Raw genomic sequence first — 19,017 nt, forward strand, 5'->3', positions numbered from 1 at the left:
GACGGGCATCATCGCAGTATGTTGGTTCATGTTTGTTTCAAGTTTATGAAAGTTTACCTGCTAGTTACTGAGAATTGCCTGCGGATGGACGCACGGACGGACGGACCGACAACGCCATTTCAATACCCCCTCCATCACCCCCTCGCCCCACTCCCGATTTCATCGGCGGGGGATAATAAGCAATGAAGTTCAAATATGTATATAGAAATCTAATATATATGCTATTTTTGTTGCCATGGAAACGAAAGGGCCGCCATTTTCTCAAATTAATGCTGATTTTGAAAATTATTTCACTTCTGTCAATGGTGTTAGAAATCCTGGCTAACAGAATTAACATAAGAACAACAATGTCTTTCCCTTAAATAGGAAAGTAATAATATGTTAGAATAATATGAATTAAGGCTAGAATATAAGTCCCCATTTCCCTTAACCCTCTCCCCCCGCCCCAACCTCCCCACACCCAAACAACTTAAAAAAGCTACATCTTAGTTATATATCCTTGCCTGAAAGCTGCTCAGACAGTAACTAACGTGCGATTTAAATTTACTCGCGTTCCATGTCATAAAATCAAGAATTATGTATTCACTACTTCATGGCACCTAAAAACTAAACGCTTAAAACTTTTAGTCTTTAGCGTGCAGATAATTACAGTGCCAGAAACAATTCTTAAATGTTTTGATTCGCTTAAATCAACTCACATGCCCCTAATACTAAAACTTAATGCACTACAATTTGTCTTAATTAGATGCAAAATTCTTATCTATGCCTTATCAGTACAACTCTTCCGGATCGCATCATGCCTCCATTCCATTTCTGTTTCTGAACGTGTAAACGTGTAAATTAACAATCCTTTGTACATGAATAATCAAATTTTGTTTTTAAAAATGTATTTAGCGTGTATTTTTGTTTTGGCATATGGAATTAGTTTTTGTTCCGCAAATACTGAAGGCCAGCTTCTAGAATTAGAGGTTTTTGTTCAAAGTCAGTTTGCAGAAAACGAAAACATGAAAAGTCGCGTTGCAGAGCTGGAGGGTGAGGTTGCGACTCTCGTTGCAGAAAACTTAGAAGAAGAATTCGAAACGAAAAGTGGAGAGTTAAAGGGAGTTGAGACAATGGCCGAGAAAGAAGAGCTTCCAAAATCTGAGCATAACGGTTTTTCAGGGCATTTATTTACACGTGAGTTTGAATTAGACAATGGAAGTCTTAATGAAAATATTATAAAAAATTATTTAGGTCTATTTGGAACATTTGAAATATAAAAATCTGGAGACTGGATTCTCCGTATTTTTGGCGTATCTTACGCATCGAGATGTAATATGACTAACGAGTTGCGATTTATGTATAAATGTGTAAATTCATACGATGCTATAACAAAATAGTGCTTAAAAGAAAAGCATTCAGTTTATTTCATTTCATCTATTATTTAAAGAATACTGTATGCAAGAAAAAGAATCATTCATTACGGATGGAAATATCTGGCTCTCGGGTTACTGTTTTTGCGGTAACAAGACAGAGCCTCCTTTCCGACTAAACAGATACCACTGAGCAAGATATTTCATCCGGTGAAGGATTCTTGTATCATTGGAAAAATTAGTTAGAACAAGCATGGAGATATAGCCGCTGATCTAGCGTGCTGGTTAATACTCCAGAACGAAATGGTGAAAAGCACTCACCATTAGAAGATATTTAAGGAGTTATCGAAATCCATTAAATACCAGAAATAAGTAGTTACGTATTAGCTATAGACGAATTTGCAATGCGGTTGGTTGCCCCGTATTTTCGACGGATGTTTTGATTGATGTGCGCATGCGCATTTCACGCTAAGGAAGATGCCGTGTATATTTTACAGGTGCTGCTGGTAGCAGTTGGGCTTTCCATGCATACCGAAGCAGAAACAGGTGTTACAACAGCTATGAAACTATCGAATTCGATGTAGAAACCATAGATAACGTCGGTATGTATGATCCGAGAGATGGAATAGCCGAACCACCAGTTTCCGGTGTATACGTGTTTACGTGGACAGTCGCCGCGCCACACCAGACTAAATTTGCGACTGAGCTAGTCATAGATGGCAGAATGGCAGGTGTGATCACAACAGACTCTGATGCCACCCAAAGCTCGGGTTCTGGGACACATCCAGCGACGGCGGTGGTTGTAGCTCAAGTAAATGCGGGAAGTCATTGCTACATTCGCATGCGTTCCGGCACTGGTGACTGCGCAAATGTTCTAAGCGATGACAATATAGTTCGTACCACATTTTCAAGCTGGCAGCTGTTCTGAATTGTTTGTTTTACTATAACAAAAGCAGTATAAAGCTGTATTAAACTATTAAAACTAGCTGTATATCATAGTTTTATTTCTAATAGTTGAGGTACCAGATTAAATATTTACAAATGTACTCTTAAAATGTCGGCATATTGGAAATTACGCATTCTCAAAAACACAATTACAAAACCTGACGAATGATATTATTTCCTTCATCCATTTTTAGCTTCATGTTGTAATAGTTACACGTTCGACTCGGCAGTTTTCGTTTATTTATTTTTGAGAGTGTCCACATTCGGACCTGAATGTAATTAACATATTTATCAAATTATTATTAATGAGATGCTTTTTATGAACTGAAAATTGTCTTTTACAGTAATTTTGATAATAAAGCAAGTTATATTTTTGGCTTATGGGACAAAGGTCTTGTGGGGGGAGGAAGGGAGAAGCAAAAGTCCAATCTAAAAGTAAGCAGTTCAAAGTCTGGGTGCAATAAATGTCGTGCCAAGCAGTCCATTTTTCATATTTGGCCAAATATCCTCGGTGTGTGTGTGGGGGGGGGGGGGGGGGGGGGGGGGTCCAAGCTAAATATCTAATATACTACTTCGATGATAGTTTTAATTGTTCACAATTTTTACGACAACAAAAAAAAAGAAAATTTTAAGATACATTGTTTCAGGAAATTACTACTACATTTCTTAAGAAGGCTTTGAAACTTAGTTATTGACAGAATATATTTTATGGAAACACAAAGGAATCAGTTGCATTTACCGATTGACCAATCAAAATCTATAAACGTTTGTCAAGGGGTGCCGAAAGTAAACTGCCTTTATTATTATGCTTTACATCAACGGCCTTTAATTAAGAACTAATATCTCCGTGTTTTTTTTCCTTCTTTTTTTGTGAAAGTTGATAGAATTTCTTTATTCCTGAAGCAACCAGTGTTCCATTCCCAACTAAGACATGTTTTCTTTTTTGAATGATTTAGAAACAACAAAATCGAGTTTCAATGATCATCATATCTTAAAGCCCACATCTGGAATCCAGTCATACAGAGATACTCTAGATGCTATTTTATCACCAGAATAATTTCGCTACCTTTTATTTTTTAAAGGATACTACTTTTAGGGTTAATTTACCATTTCCGGTTCAAAATGACTCTTTTGACAAGTAGCATGTACCCTTTAATAACACGTTTAAATAAGAAAGGGGTCTAGTGCATAATGTTACTGACATGAGTGACTTTCCCCACCAACATTCAATCGCCCCTATGGATGTACGCACGTATTCAGTGCACGATATACTGGCTAAAGGTTAGGGTTAGTTATAGTAGCTATAAGACTGCATGCAAAGTAGAATAAGATTTTAAGATTTTACTTGCCATACACTTCGCAATACAGCGACTGTGAGCTGAAAGGTACTGCAGAATATAACATTGCATAAGAAGTTGTCGTTTCTATATTTTCTAATAACTAGAGTTATACCACTACCATACTAATTGTTTTCTCTATTTGAGCCGCGTCATGAGAAAACCAACATAGTGGCTTTGCGACCAGCATGGATCCAGGCCAACCAGCGCACCCGCGCAGTCTGGTCAGGATCCATGCTGTTCGCTAACAGTTTCTCTAACTGCAATAAACTTTGAAAGCGAACAGCATGGATCCTGACCAGATTGCGCGAATGCGCAGGCTTGTCTGGATCCATGCTGGTCGCAAAGCCACTATGTTGGTTTTCTCATGGCGCGGCTCATTTTCTTTTTGTTTGCAGTAGCTAGACTAAAAAGCCTTGTTCAAACAACTTTAGGCATGTAGAAATACAAGAAAAAGTACTAAATATTTCTTAACTAGAGTGTCACTTGACCTTCACCTCTTGAAGTATTTTCATTTCTGGCGGCCGGGCTAAAATGTGTGGAGCGAAACCATTTGAACAAAGTTAAGACAGGGCATATAAGGATGATATGGACCAAGTTTAATAAAGGTCCATGAAACAGTACGTGACCAGAAGTCGTTCGAAGGTTTTTATTTCAATTGTTGCTTTTGTGGCATCTAACAGAAGTTTACAGACAAATTGATGTTAGCTAATTGATTATTATTTTGTGGTCACTGCGAGGTTTACCAGCACGCTGATTTAGTGGTGAACTGGGCCTGTTCGGCATGAAAGCACTTTCACATGTTTGCAATTTAACTGATACCAAGAAGCAAACCGAATAGGCGTGAGATAGCTGTAAGGTATACAATATATTTGGAAATAAAATTTGTACCGAAAACAATCGAAGTAGCAATATTCACCTCTTATCTTGAGAGACAGCTCTGTCGAGAAGGAGATAGTCATGTCGCCATGGAGACAGCTCTGTGTTACATTAACAGTTTTGAACAGTGTTGAACGTAACAGTATAGTAGTTAATGTCATGTTACGAGAAACAATTTAGTTATCACATTAAATCAAATCTACATCGTTTACCATTCCCTTATTTTTGATATTCGATACAATGGTTGTAAAAATACAAAAAAAAAATGATGACACTAAATTGTGTTGACGTTCTTTTATCGCGACATGTACTATCTTGGAATTTGCGACTGAGCGATATATTTACCGTATGCCTCTGAAAGAGATGCTTTGTTGTTTACCAGGCGTGACATTGCCATGTTATCAGCACAACAATTAAAGGGAGGTAATTCCAGGAACCCCAAAATAGAAAAAAATCAACATAGTATAAATCTTAATCTATAATTTATTATATTATGAGTGGCAATTTTTTGTCCATGGCTGCTGAGATAGTAAATTACAACTGACAACAAACAACAGTGAAGCGTCAAATTCACATACAACGGGCAGCTCCAAAGACACCATATAAAACAACGTTTATCACCTCAGTCTGGTGATCAGATAAACACGAAATTAAAAGTTTATCACCTAAAAACAAGAACAGTCTGGTGATCAGATACTGCTGCTTGTTAAATTTGAAAAAAAGCACTTATCACCAAGATTAGTGTTAGTGACAGTCTGGCGTACAGATACTGCCTACTTAATACCAGAATGTAATAGATGTGTCTCTGAATTGACCTTGCCCGTCTTCTGCCAATATTACTGGACCTAAAGTCCACCGCCAAAAAAAGCGAAAGGGCAGCGGCAAATTACATAGCCAGCCATGGACCAACTTCAGTGGCATTTGGAAAGCAAACAGCATTGTCGTCGTGACAAAACTTATATAAAGCCCCTTGTAAGGTATTAAGAAATATGTCATTTCCCAAACTAGACAAGTGCACCTTATCTCTGCAGAATAATACAGATGCTTCTTCCATAAAAATACAGAAAAATGCTTCTCTGCAGGCCTAACTAAACTAAAGGAACCAGCGTGGGAGCCATCTGGTCTATCGCGTAATGGCTGCCAGGTATTTGAACACTAATTTTTCACCTGGCATGGCATCAGAGGTCTAAGTTATAGCTAGTTTCTGTTTAAATTTCATTGTGGATGTATTTTTGACATTTTGGTAGGAAAAATGGGAGAGCAGGTTGTATTTGGTGAAGTGAAGCTCAATTTTAGTATGAGTAGTACTTCCAGGTCACAGCAGTGTGATTTTGATGTCAGTTTACAGTAAGCAAGTGTGACTAGAGAAATCTCTCTTAGAAGATATATGACCCCTACTTTTCTCTTTATTTTATATCAGTTTTATCATAACTCTTTAAAATGAGGTAAGGATTTGTTCCCTGAAATGGGTCTAGCTATGTTTGGTAGCTCTTTAAAAAATGTAAGTTTTATATAGAATATATAGGGAAAACTATTTACCTGTTTGTGATCTATAAGAAAATGTGGGCAAAAATTGAGATTTGTCCAGATTATTGATATTATAAATGGACTAGTTTGGTCAGATTTTGGCAAAAAAAATGAGCATTTCATAGAAATTTTGCTGCAAAAATTGATAAAAACCAGAAAATCACATTTCACTGTTTTGGGTTTTTGTTGTTTTTTTTTTTTTGTTTTTTTTAATGCACTTTTACACTCTAAATTTTGCCTATTTATACCTTTCAGAGGGGACATTTAGTATATTTCAAAGTGTTAGTGTGTAATTTGCTTGCAAATTATAGTGAAAATTTATGAAATAGGGCAAAAACCAGCTCTGGCTAGAAGAACTGGTTAAAAATTATGTCGCGACATCAAGTTTGAAGGAAAGTCGGCGCAGGGACCCGCGTTACTGAAAATACCATAAAACCTTGAAAACTGATTTAATCAAACTGAATCTTGGTATTTTTCATGCAGATATGTTACTGGTACTATACAAATCAAATTGAGACTATTACAGAAAAACAGTTTTTCTTATAGGCCTAACTAAACTAAAGGATAACTTTTATCATAACTCTTTAAAATGAGGTAAGGATGTGTTCTCTGAAGTGGGTCTAGCTATGTTTGGTAGCTCTTTAAAAATGTAAGTTTTATATAGAATATATAGGGAAAACTATTTACCTGTTTGTGACCTGCAGTTGAAAACGACTTTATCTCAGCTGTTTTTACCGCCTCGGTAGCCTAGTGGTAGAGCGTCCAATTCGAGTGCGGGAGGTCGTGGGTTCGATCCCCGGCCGCGTCATACCAAAGACGTAAAAAATGGTACTGGCAGCTTCCTCGCTTGGCGCTCAGCATTAAGGGGATAGTGCTAGGACTGGTCAGCCCGGTGTCAGTATAATGTGACTGGGTGTCATGCCACGTGTCTACGGCGTGATATTCCAGTGAGGCAGACCTATAAAGTTGGGCATTGTGCTCACTGCTACAAGTAGACACCGTCGTTTATATGACTGAAAAATTGTTGAAAAAGACGTTAAACCCGAACACACACACACACACACACAGCTGTTTTTTTTTTTTCCAAAAAGAGGCCAAGCTTCGGTATAAACTCCGCATGAACGTACTCAATCCGATTAAAGACTAAAGTCGTGTAACACGTGCCCGGTCCAAACAAAAACAGCTACTGTGTGCAGATAAAGGGGTTTGTCCCTTTATATGGTACAAACCGTATTATAATGCAATGGTATTCGTGATCTCAGGTAAACTGTCATGAAAATGAGACAAAAAAGTGCTTTTTATTGAAAACCAAATAGTTCAAATTCAGGTCGAAGAATTTGGTACAGTAAATGTTTAAGGTAGTGGGTCCGTATTGACAATCGATAATTTCCGTTCGATTCCGTTTTTTCCATATGATTTTTCGGAATTCCCCGATTGTCATGGAAACATTTAATTGTATGAGCTGCATTTAATGCCGAAATAATACACGGGAATACGAAATGGCACGAAACTTGTCGATTTTCAATTTATGTTGGGTCACGATGAGTGTAATTGCTACGTAGGTAACCTCTAGGTCCGCAAGCCGTCTAAAATGCAGTAAATACGGACATATGAGATAAGATTTATATAAACAAAGTTGTACTTGATGGTTGTGACAGATTATTAAACATGAAAATCTTTTCGTGCGTTTTAGCTTTTGTTTACGGGATAACATATTGCTACGCGAATTTCGAAGACCGGCTTCTGGAACTGGAAAGCCTTGTTGAAGTTCAGAATTCAGGTTATGAAAAACTGAAAAGTCGCGCTGTAAACGTAGAAAATGAAGTTGCTAGTCTTGGAGCCAATGATCCGGAAAAAAGTGGCAAACATCCGCTGAGTGACGAAACAGAAGGGGACGAAGATACAGAACACACTTCACCTGATCTGCCAGATTTCACAGAACTCATTTCCAGGCGTACGTTATTTTATGTCTACTATTTGTGTTAATTGATCTTTAATCGTTCGTTTTCCATAATGTAGGCCTAAAACTATTTCACATAATATACATTTGTTTTCAGTGCGTTTAAAGTCAATATTTCATGTTAATTCATTTTTCAATTAATATTTACCATTAGACAGAACCCATTACTACATAGGCCACAAAAACTGACCAATAGTCTTGCAGTTGCAAAAGTTTAATCGAAAAGCTTCCCATTGAATAGGCGAAGTTTCTACCAAAAGTAACATTGAGAACTTAAGATCATTACTTAGAATCGTTCATTACATCGTAATTTAATACTAAAGCTATTCTTAGGTCCAGCAGTATTATGTACCTATAACAGTTATATACCTACATACAGTCTGTAATAAATATGGCTAGTATTTCAAATGTAAATAAGAGCAGACAGAAAACAAATTCCGTATTGTACTGTAAATCCTGTATTGTGCAGCGGCCGTACTACTTTCATTGTACTGTAAATCCTGTATTGTGCATGTGGCCATACTACTTTAATTATTATTGGTACGCTACGTGTCGTTCAAATAACCATGGACGTTAATTTAAGCATTTAAATACCATACAAAACCAGGGATTGTGAGGTCGAGCCCCCGCTCGTCCAGCTAAAATTTATAATATTTGGATAAAGGTTTCGTGCACGAGTGCTTTAAACTTGGCACGTTAAAGAATCAGGGAAGCTTCTGGATTTAGAGCGTTTTCTGTAAGAATTACTAACAGTCTTCTGGAGGTGTCGCCTATATTAGTTTTCGGTGGCGAACAAACTAACATGACCTTGAAGTGCCTTTATGCAAGTAGCCACCGGTGATACGCCATTGCCATTTAATTAGTGTTTTTGCTGTTGTTTTAAATTAATGTATGTATAAAAGAAATTAAACTAATATTTCATTTTGTTTTTAGGAGCTTCCAGCACTACAGCTGCATTCCAAGCTCATCTCAGCGGCATCCATTGTTTTAATGACCACGAAACCGTTATATTTGACGTAGAAGATCTTGACATAGACGGCGTTTATGGTTCTGGCATGTATAATCTGAAAGACGGTATTTTCGAACCACGGGTCTCTGGCGTGTACGCCATAACTTGGACGGTCGCAGCACCCAGTGAAAGTCAGAGTTTCGTAACAGAGTTGATGATATCTGGTCGCATGATGGGAGTGATTACCTCGGATCCCGACCGAGGTGTCCATACCGACGGTACCGCGGAACCCACGGCACAGAGAAGTGTCGTTGTTGGTTCTGGGGTGCATCCTTCAACGGCAATAGTAGTGGTGCAAGTCAACGCCGGGGACCACTGCTTCATCCGAATGAGACATTCTTCCGGAACATGTAGGAATGTCCTCAGTAATAACAATGTCGTTCGCACTTCATTTTCAGGATGGCGTTTGTTTTAAACTAACAGACAGGTTGAGCTTTTATACTTGTATGTGTACGGATACATGAAGAAATTTATTAATGTCTGACAAATCAAATACTTAACACAATTTAGTTGTACATGTTCACACTTTCCTTGTTACAACTAAGTCTAAAGCTTTTATAGTGATCAACCCGATAAGATATTTTGAAATTTAACATAGACACGCTTACCACTACGTATAAAAGTTATATGAGCCGCACCATGAGAAAACCAGCATAGTGCGTTTGCGGCCAGCATGGATCCAGACCAGCCTGCGTATCCGCGCAATCTGCTCAGGCTGGTCAGAATCCATGCTGTTCGCTTTCAAAGCCTATTGGAGTTAGAGAAACTGTTAGCGAACAGCATGGATCCTGACCAGACTGCGCGGATGCGCGGGCTGGTCTGGATCCATGCTGGTCGCAAACGCACTATGTTGGTTTTCTCATGGCGCGGCTCATATGGGTTTCTCACTCATTTTCGTACACGTACACGTTCTCTCTACTCCTCTATTACGTTTCATACTGCATGTTACAATAGACAATAATAAACACTAAGTTCTATATTGCATTTTCGTTGATACTGTGTAACACGAAAAGCTTTTAGTTACAATGAAGGTTCCAATATGTCCATTGATATATTGCCAAACGAAATACCAACGGACGGAGTTTTGCAGCCTGAGTGCTCTTCAACATTCTCTTTGTCAAAATTCCCTTGTTCAAAATCCCCAAAGTAAAACACCCCCTAAAAATTGTTTAGGTCGAATCCTTTCATAGTGGTCATAATTGCTGTCCTACACAACATATAGGGATTGTTTTCAAATAACAAAGATCAAAGGGGGATTATCACAAATTTTAGGATTTTTTAACTACCCCATAATTTTTGCTAAGGTGATTTTCACCACCCATTGAGAGGGTTATTTCAGTTGAGGGATTTTTGACCGCTGTCGCTTTTTGGACCATGGTGATTATGATCAAAGGGATTTTGAGCGGCTAGCATTTTACAGAACAGAAAAACGCGTAAGTTCGAATCTGTGCGATTGGTCCATCTTTTCTGTATTTAAGGTTTGCATTGATTTCTCTTTGAATATTATGCAATATTGATTTACTCCTGTCTGCGTTTCTGTCTGTCTGTCTGTCTGTCCGTGTGTCTGTCACAAATCTTGTCCGCTATCTAAGTCGAATATTTCTCATCCGATCTTCACCAACTTTTAACAAAATGTGTTTGCCAATAAGTCATCGGCCAAGTTCGATAACTAGCTAAATCGGCCTAGGCACTTCGGAATTATAGCCCTTGAATTACTGATCCAAACCACTCATCCGAACTACTTTGAATCACTAAACCAAAACTTACTGAACCGGGTGGCCCTTTGAATTACTGAACCAAAACTTAGTCCTAAAGTGTACTTTTCTGAACCAAAACTTAGTCCTGAAGTGTACATTTCTGAACCAAAACTTACTCCTGAAGTATATTTTTTTACAAGTCAGATGATTAGGCAGTTTTGGAAGACATGCGCATTTCTCAAAAGCAGCTGTAGTTTTGTCATGAATGAATCATCTGATTTAGAACTGTACATTCTTTTTAGGTTTTTAAAACAATCATTGCAAAATTGTGAGATTCAGGCATTTTAGATAAGAAAGGGTTAAAAACTTGGCGATAGGGGTTGGAGGTTAATTTCTCTTATCTGTACACAACTTGTCCCCTTAATTCCAGAGTACCGTAAGTCCACATTTTTGGCAAAATTGAGATTTTAATGCCATAAGGTACATTTCTATGACATCTATTGGAGGATGAATAAACGGGCTAAATTTTAGTTCAACAAGCCTGTAAGCAGTGTAAAGTCAAATCTTTAAACGGCGTTTCCCAAAACTATCAAAAAGCAAGTTATGGCATTATGGAAATAAGGCGACGAATTGTATGTCTTTTTACGAATTATATCAGAACAGAACATAGCAGAACATATAGTTTATTAAAACTTAAGCCTAACAGCTGATTGTCATAAATAGTACAATTTTACAAACATGTAAGTTGAAAGGAATTATCATTCTATTTTCTTGCTTTTTTTTTTTTTTTGCTGGGTTTTGAAAATTAATGTTATGTGGCGATTTTTTTCTAGCTTTTCAAGGTGGAGAAAGACCTTAGTGTCCCTTTAGGCATTGTTTTAGATATGGGCGAACCAGCGACCTTCCGTAAGCCAGCTAGATTTCTTCCTAACATTAAGAATTCTGAACCAAAAACGATGTTTCGAACTCACATCGATGAGGGGCAGATGGTTCGAAGTCAGCGACCTTAATCAAGTCGGCCACAGAAACCCCTGTAACCTAATAATTTATTTATTTTGTAAGGTTTAACGTCGCACCGACACTATTATAGAGCATATGGCGACTTTCCAGCTTTGATGGTGGAGGAAGACCCCGGGTGCTCCTCCGTGCATTATTTCATCACGAGCGAATACCTGGGCAGAACAATCGACATTCCGTAAGTCAGCACATGAAGAATTCAACGCCCCGAGTGAGGCTCAAACTCTAACCTAATAATCATCCGTAACAAAAACCCTCAAATGTGTCTGTTTCGCTGTAAAACTTCTTGGAATGTATCAGCCATATTAATGGAGAGCAATCCTGACGGCAAAGAGCCGACCACTGGTTGACGACGACCAGCTGTCACTAATCGTGGTGACTAGGTAATTTGAGGCTGATGCTAAAATACTTGTAAGAGAATGCATCTTAAAAGCTCATTTAGTAAGCGTCTGAGGTCTCAAAAATCAGATCTTAATTAAGATTGTGCCTGTTTAAAATTGCTACATAATGACTGACACGAATTACTAAAGTGGTTTAGACCGACAAAAATATGTTTTAAACTTAGACTCATCCCCCTCCGCCATCCCAGCTTTTCTCGTATTTCAAAAATTCGACCTCAACCCCCCCCCCCCCCCCCCCCACACACACACACTCCCCTAACTCTACCCCTACCACCTCAGTTGTCAAATGTTATAGTTGCCCAACCAAAGAAGTATTGTCGCCGTCTAATCAGTTCGCCTTTTAGAACACTCTAATTTGTCTAACGTCCACGAGCTTGATTTTGAATTTTGCAGTTTTATCTTTCCGACTCTTTTTTTTATCAGTTATACTCTAAAAGTGCAGCCTTATGGTCTAAAAATATGCTATTACGTGACTTGTACATGTATACATTAATATTTTGACTCATTTTTGAACAAAAATTCTAGTCTTTTATGCGCATGGAATCCATTTAATATACCTATATAGTAGAGAATCTCGCCAATGCCATAGGTGAATGGTTTGTTTCACATCCCATTTTCTTTCATGAACAGAATCAAACTTAGCCTAAACTATAACTTTGCTTGGTTGCGTTCTTAGCTTTCAAATGATCTTCGTATATTTTTATTGACCTTCACAGCTCAGCTGTCTTAACGTGTCGTGTGGCGGCCGCACAATGTATGCTTGTACTTGAAGTGCTGGGTGCTGAGTGGCACTGACTTGAACAGACACAAACCGAGTCTTCAGAACTTCCGGTAACCTACCATAAACGTTTTTCCGCTGCTTTCATGTTAATGAAAATATCCAGCGGCCTTATACTTGTGTTATTTAAGTACAAATTATACTTCTACTTAAAGAAAAAGCCAAATATACACCGACGTTTATTTTGGGACAAACTGTATATATGTCTGACCTGGACAGCATTGTAAAGTGGAATAGATAATAAAAATTGAAAGGTTCGTTTTGTAAGACTTGGGAACATTACGTCCAAATCATGTTCTCGTGGAGACGAAGATAAACCTTTGTAAAACCTCTGTAGGACTCAATGACCGTCATTAGTATTCTTATCGTCTTTCCATTACGTATTTACCGTGCCCGATTTCGGCATTCTCCCGTTTTTTACTGAAAGCCACGTGTGCGTTGAGATATATTTAGGTCCGAAGGATGCCGAAATGCTTGAATTGCTTTACGGCTGTGACTAAAAACAGAGCTGGTGCGCCCGTGATATATTACAGACTCCGGTATATACCGGAATAACTAAATCTTAACAAAAATATCTTAAATGTATATATTTTGTAACCACGGTGATACTAACCCTAACATTTAGTCAGTATATTATGCATATTATACACTAAATGCGTGCGGACATGCAAAAAATTGCCTAATTTTGCCGTGCGCTCCTATTGATAATCATTCCGGGCATGCGCAGAACGGCTGCACCAGCTCTGTTATGAGAAATATCGTTGCTTTACTAGGGTGCCCCTAAAGTGACATGTTACGCACTTTTTTTCCACTTAGGTAATGTGAGACTTTTTTTTATTTCGTTTAAACGAAATCATTTCGTTTTAACGAAATTAGTTATTTCGTTAAAACGAAATGTTATTTCGTTTAAACGAAATAAAAAAGTCTCACATTACCTAAGTGGAAAAAAGTGCGTAACATGTCACTTTAGGGGCACCGTAGGTACGTATTCACACGTAAACTGTCGACTGTCATTAAGAATCCATTACTCTTTTATCTTCTGTCTACTCCTGTTTTAAGTGGTCACTACCAGTCTCTGGAGAATTTAAGAAATGATCTGAGTCGCAGTCAGGATGGTTATTTTAAAGTCTGACTGAGTTTTGTGCTGTTGCTTTTTTATTATCACACCAGCAAACATTAGGTCATGGAGCAATTGTCCAGCTATAAATGACAGAGGAAGACCACGGGTCCCGGCGGACACTTAGGTAGACCTGTCGTCCTTTCTCAAGCCAGCTGGATGGCTTCCTCACATGGCGAAATGAGCAATTTAACTAATTCTTTTTTGGTCTAGTTTTACGTATTATTTGCAAAGTCATAACTTTCCAGCCTTAATGATTTAAAATTCAGGCCTCCTTGGCCGGGTTTTAAAGGCCGCTGTCTTCAAATCACTTGCTTCTTACCGTTGTGCTTTGGACATATAATTCTTCGTGTGAGGAAGTCATCCCACTGACTTATGGAAGATCGGTGGACGCCCATGCCTAAAACAATGTTCGAAAGGGCACCTTAGGTCTTATTTCCACCCCATCAAAGATGAAAAAGTCGCCATATGACCTAAATTATTTTGGTGTAGGCCTAACCCTAAACTCAGTAAAAAGAAGAAAATAAAAACAATGATTAATGAAAACATTACACTCTTTGTCACTAAATGCTTTGTACTTTTATTTCATTTTCACACCAAGCAACATTTGGTCGTACTTTTTTTATCCGATTTAATCAGTTTTGTTAGAGATAAGAATGTTTCCTAATTTGGTTTTAAGTCAAACAAGCACCGTTTAACTCTTAACAGCATATAACCATGGTAGCCCCTCCTGGTACTAAATCTATTTTAGGAATTGAACCAATAACCGTCTATAAGACTGCTGGATAGCTTCCCAAATGAAATAACCCAACACCATGAGCAGGGTTCAAACTAGTCCCAAATGCGTGACTCTAGTTACCTCCCCTGGCGGTGCGTCCCAATGCTTGACTCTAGTTACCTTCCCTGATGGTCCTTCCCAATGCGTGACTCTATTTACATCCCCTGACGGTCCGTCCGAAGAGATGAAATGAAATGACAATTTACGTCACGAGTTGGACTAGGTTCAAACCCACTCATTAAAGGTGAAAATGATAGCCCGCGATATTTACCATTGGACTGGAAATATGTTCATTTCCATCATTTTAGTTTGAGATAGATTCTTTTCTTTATTGAATTGTAATTAACTGTTACAATATATTATATTCGTACACTTTATTCCTATTTCAACCTTATGACAAGGGTTATCAGTTCCATGTATGTCTGTTGAATTAAGTTAACGCATTTGAGATTCACCGGAGTTTATTGTTAAAATCAACAATTTAAAGGGAAATAAAAGAAAATGGGTGCGCTGCTGTGTCTTTTGATTCTTGTAAATGGAATTTTCTGCGGTGCTAATGACCTCGAAACTCGGCTAAAGAAATTGAAATCTGTAGTCAGAGAGCAAGTCATGAATACTAAAGAGCATAAAGATCGCCTGGCTATTCTTGAAAGAAACGTTTCGGCCCTGGTTTTGGAAAACAGCGGAATTGACCTGGAAAGGCTTCCATTGAATAGCAAAATAGATCCAGTCAGTAACCAAGCCGGTCGTCAAGGAGCTGTTACGGTGACAGGAGATCGGTCAAAGAGTTGGGTGCAAACTTCTTTAAAGTTGTACTATCTAAATTGCAATAGTGTCTTTCTTATTACACTTTTGTTTGTAAATGCTAAGTCACTTGATTTTTGTTGTTGTTGTTGTTGTCTTTGTTTTTGGTTTCTCTGAATGTTACTGCACAGATGTCTCTTTATTTTAAGGTTTTTGGATTGCGACTCTAGTGTTCTGTGATGATCCACAGGACTTTGGTGCAATTATCATCTAGTCATTATATTTAATTTTTCTTATTTCTCCCCTTTTTGGGACTTGTGGATGGTGCAGACTGCTGGAGTTGTACTTCCAAATATGTTTATACCAATGTAAGTCCAATTAATACTGTATAGCCATTAATAATCGTACTTATATGTATTTTGCTCAATCTTGTGTAATATAATTGTGTAACATGTATGCACACACCCCGGTTAGGGGTCATGTTCTTCTGAATAAACTTGAAACTTCCAAAATGCCGATACCACATACAGATATATAGTAATAAAACGGAAAAAGCCGATTGTTATTACGGATCATGTTAAAAAATAAACTTTTGACTATATTTCTTAAAAAATCATTCAAAGCTTGATTACAATCTGAATGCAGTGTTATGCGGTGGATACGGAAAAACCGACGTTTCACGATTGAGCTCGATTATACAAAAGAGTCTGTTGAAAAAAGTAACAAAAATTTGTAAGATTTTGATCGAGGTATGTGATGAGGGTTCGCCATCCGATTGCTCAAAATTATCAATCGTTCAAAAATCCAGCTATAGAGATCTCTATATACTGTTGCAAAAAATGCTTATATTCTTTTTATAGATAAATAATTGGAAAAGTATGCCATTACTATTCCAAAAGTAAACGCAGCGAGTAACAAATGATGTCAATGCGTGATACAAAATGTATGATATTCGCACACAGAGCATGGCGTCACTACCTTCGCCAGAGCGTCAGTATGAAAGCACAACCGAAGTAACTCTAAATTTAAACTTTTTAAGTGCATATAACTTTTCGCATATTTTCACTTCAGTTGAGTAGTTTGAGAAGTGAATAGTGTGTGTGTGTGTGTTTTAAGTAAAGTCACATTGTGAGGCTTTGCCTTATTTCATACTACTACTTCGAACAGAAATCAAACATAAAAAGGTCAGATTCCAAGACTTGTTTCGTTTCAGGAGCTTCCGGTGAAGTTGTTGCGTTTCATGCCTACCATGGCTCTTCTCACCCATATAGCAACCACGAAATCTTCACGTTTGATAGAGTTACTGTTAACCAAAGAGGCTACACCACGGATGACGGTATTTTTGATGTTCCGGAAGCAGGCGTTTACGTCTTCACTTGGACTGTAGCTGTCCCAGCTTCCGGTGAAAAGATCGTCACTGAACTTGTTGTTCATGGATCGGTAAAAGGTATTTTGACATCAGATCCTGACCATAGTCTAACTGGTGGTTCCGGGGTGCATCCAGCGACGGCATTTGTGGTGACGCAAGTGGACGCAGGAGACAACGTGTTCATCCGGGTGCGAAACCTTTCCGGCGGTTCTGGTACCGTACTGAGCGACGACAACAACGTTCGTACGTCGTTCTCCGGTTGGCGTCTTATCTGATTTGAAATTATTGTGAACTTGTGATCTGCTTATGCCTAAATAAATGCATATAAACAAATATGTCTGACAATATTACATGACGTTTTATACAGATTTTAGATCAATATCTTGTGCTATATACCTATGTAGGGATAACGTATGTTTTTTCGTGTTATAACGTCTGCAGAATCCCGAGGGATTGGTTGGTGCCCGAGCCCGTAGGGCGAGGGTACCAACGTATCCCGAGGGATTCTGAAGATGTTATAACACGAAAATAACATGCGCTAACGCTATTCTAGCATAAAACGCGAAAAAACGAATAAATGAATACATTATCCCTCAACGTCATTAAATTTCCATGAAATGCGCGGGAAAATCCGAGTTGTTTTTTCACGTTGACGTCATTTCCATTTGAATTATCCGTTTTGGGGCCGTAATACGTTTACGCTCTGCCACGGAACGCGCATATATAAAAAGGTGTTATAACAGCACGTGGGCGCGAGAATCTCTCTGTTAACACACGTTTCTCTCCTGTTTAAACACCCCCAAAAAGTGACAAGAACAGCAGTTTTATGCTAGAATCAATAGTTAAACACAGGTTTGCTGCGACGAAATTTAGAACAAAACAAGAGGGTCATGATGACCCTATATCGATCACCTGTTAAATATGTTACATGCAATATATGTAAGGTACCCACACAGGACCCAGTTTCAAACTTGGCCTAGGGATCATCAAGTTGAAGATAGGATCATAAATGTGGCCCCAAGTTTGTTAACAAGCTTTTATTTTGATTTGACCTGGTGACCTAGTTTTTGACCCCACATGACCTAGTTTCGAACATGACCTAAGAATCATCAAGATAAACATTCTTTGCAAGTTTGTATCAAATCAAAGCATGAATAAAACCCCTATATGGCTGAAAGGTCCAAAATAGAAAATTTTGCTCCTTTCAGGGGCAGTAATTCTAGAACCCATGATGGAATCTAGCCGGTTTTCGAAAGGAACCGAGATCTTGTTTTGACTTATGTTAAACAAAAGTGTGGTTAAAATCGAATTTAAAAAAATGCACTTCTATCGTGTTCACAAGGTATAAATTAACAAATTTTGGCTCTTTCAGGGGTCAGTCAGGGGCCATAACTACGGAACAAATGATTGAATCTAACGGATTCATCAAGAAATCCAAGATCTATTGTAGTTAAAGATATTTTGCAAGTGTGTGTCAAATCAAACCATAAATGAAGTCTCTATATGGCTGCAAATTCCAAAATAGCAAATTTTGGCCCTTTAAGGGACCATTACTCTGTAACCCATGATGGGATCTACCCAATTTTCGAAAGAAACCGAGATATTATGCCAGTACAATTTGTGTGCAAGTTTGACTAAAATCGATTGGAAAATGTGGTCTCTATCGTGTTCACAAGAAATTGTGGACGGACGAAGGGCGATCACAAAAGCTTGCCTTTTCACTATGTGACAGGGGAGCTAAAAATGAGAGAAAAAGCTTTGATATTTTTTCTGATGTCAAATTTTTAACTACTGACCTAGAAGCCTTTCTAATAAATTTATACTATTCCATGCAGATAATAGCGACAATAGCGAAGAGTCGGTAATTTTAAAGTTTTATATCTTTATCCGGTCTTGGAGTTATAACATGTAGGTATGTCTTCGGTAATTGTTCAGACCTGCAAAACACGAAAATAGACATGATGATGCATTGTCTTGATGCCACATTTTATGTTACTGTGCCTTTGTTAGCAAATAGCAACACTGTGCTAGAAAACACTTCGAAAACTTTATGTCTTAGACGTTCCTTTAGAACTTTGATATTTTTTGTTCAGTATGGTTGGACACA

At 38.1% G+C, this 19,017-nt stretch overlaps 3 protein-coding genes across 3 annotated transcripts; all 3 read left to right on the top strand.

The window, feature by feature from the left end:
• Window positions 1–777: 777 nt before the first annotated feature.
• Window positions 778–2,337, top strand: LOC123540848 (uncharacterized). Its single transcript, XM_045326165.2, has 2 exons — window positions 778–1,176; window positions 1,850–2,337. Exons 1-2 carry the CDS (start codon window positions 858–860, stop codon window positions 2,278–2,280), a joined length of 750 nt encoding a protein of 249 aa, XP_045182100.2. The 5' UTR covers window positions 778–857; the 3' UTR covers window positions 2,281–2,337.
• Window positions 2,338–7,636: 5,299 nt separating this feature from the next.
• LOC123539587 (uncharacterized) lies at window positions 7,637–9,986 on the top strand. The gene is made up of 2 exons (XM_045324231.2): window positions 7,637–7,994; window positions 8,934–9,986. The coding sequence occupies exons 1-2, from the start codon at window positions 7,709–7,711 to the stop codon at window positions 9,422–9,424; spliced, it is 777 nt and encodes a 258-aa protein (XP_045180166.2). The 5' UTR covers window positions 7,637–7,708; the 3' UTR covers window positions 9,425–9,986.
• Window positions 9,987–15,044: 5,058 nt separating this feature from the next.
• LOC123540742 (uncharacterized) lies at window positions 15,045–17,245 on the top strand. The gene is made up of 2 exons (XM_045325997.2): window positions 15,045–15,584; window positions 16,755–17,245. Exons 1-2 carry the CDS (start codon window positions 15,299–15,301, stop codon window positions 17,183–17,185), a joined length of 717 nt encoding a protein of 238 aa, XP_045181932.2. The 5' UTR covers window positions 15,045–15,298; the 3' UTR covers window positions 17,186–17,245.
• Window positions 17,246–19,017: the final 1,772 nt, after the last annotated feature.

This window comes from Mercenaria mercenaria, chromosome 16 (genome assembly GCF_021730395.1).
Source record: "Mercenaria mercenaria strain notata chromosome 16, MADL_Memer_1, whole genome shotgun sequence".
Classification (NCBI taxonomy): Eukaryota; Metazoa; Mollusca; class Bivalvia; order Venerida; family Veneridae; genus Mercenaria; species Mercenaria mercenaria.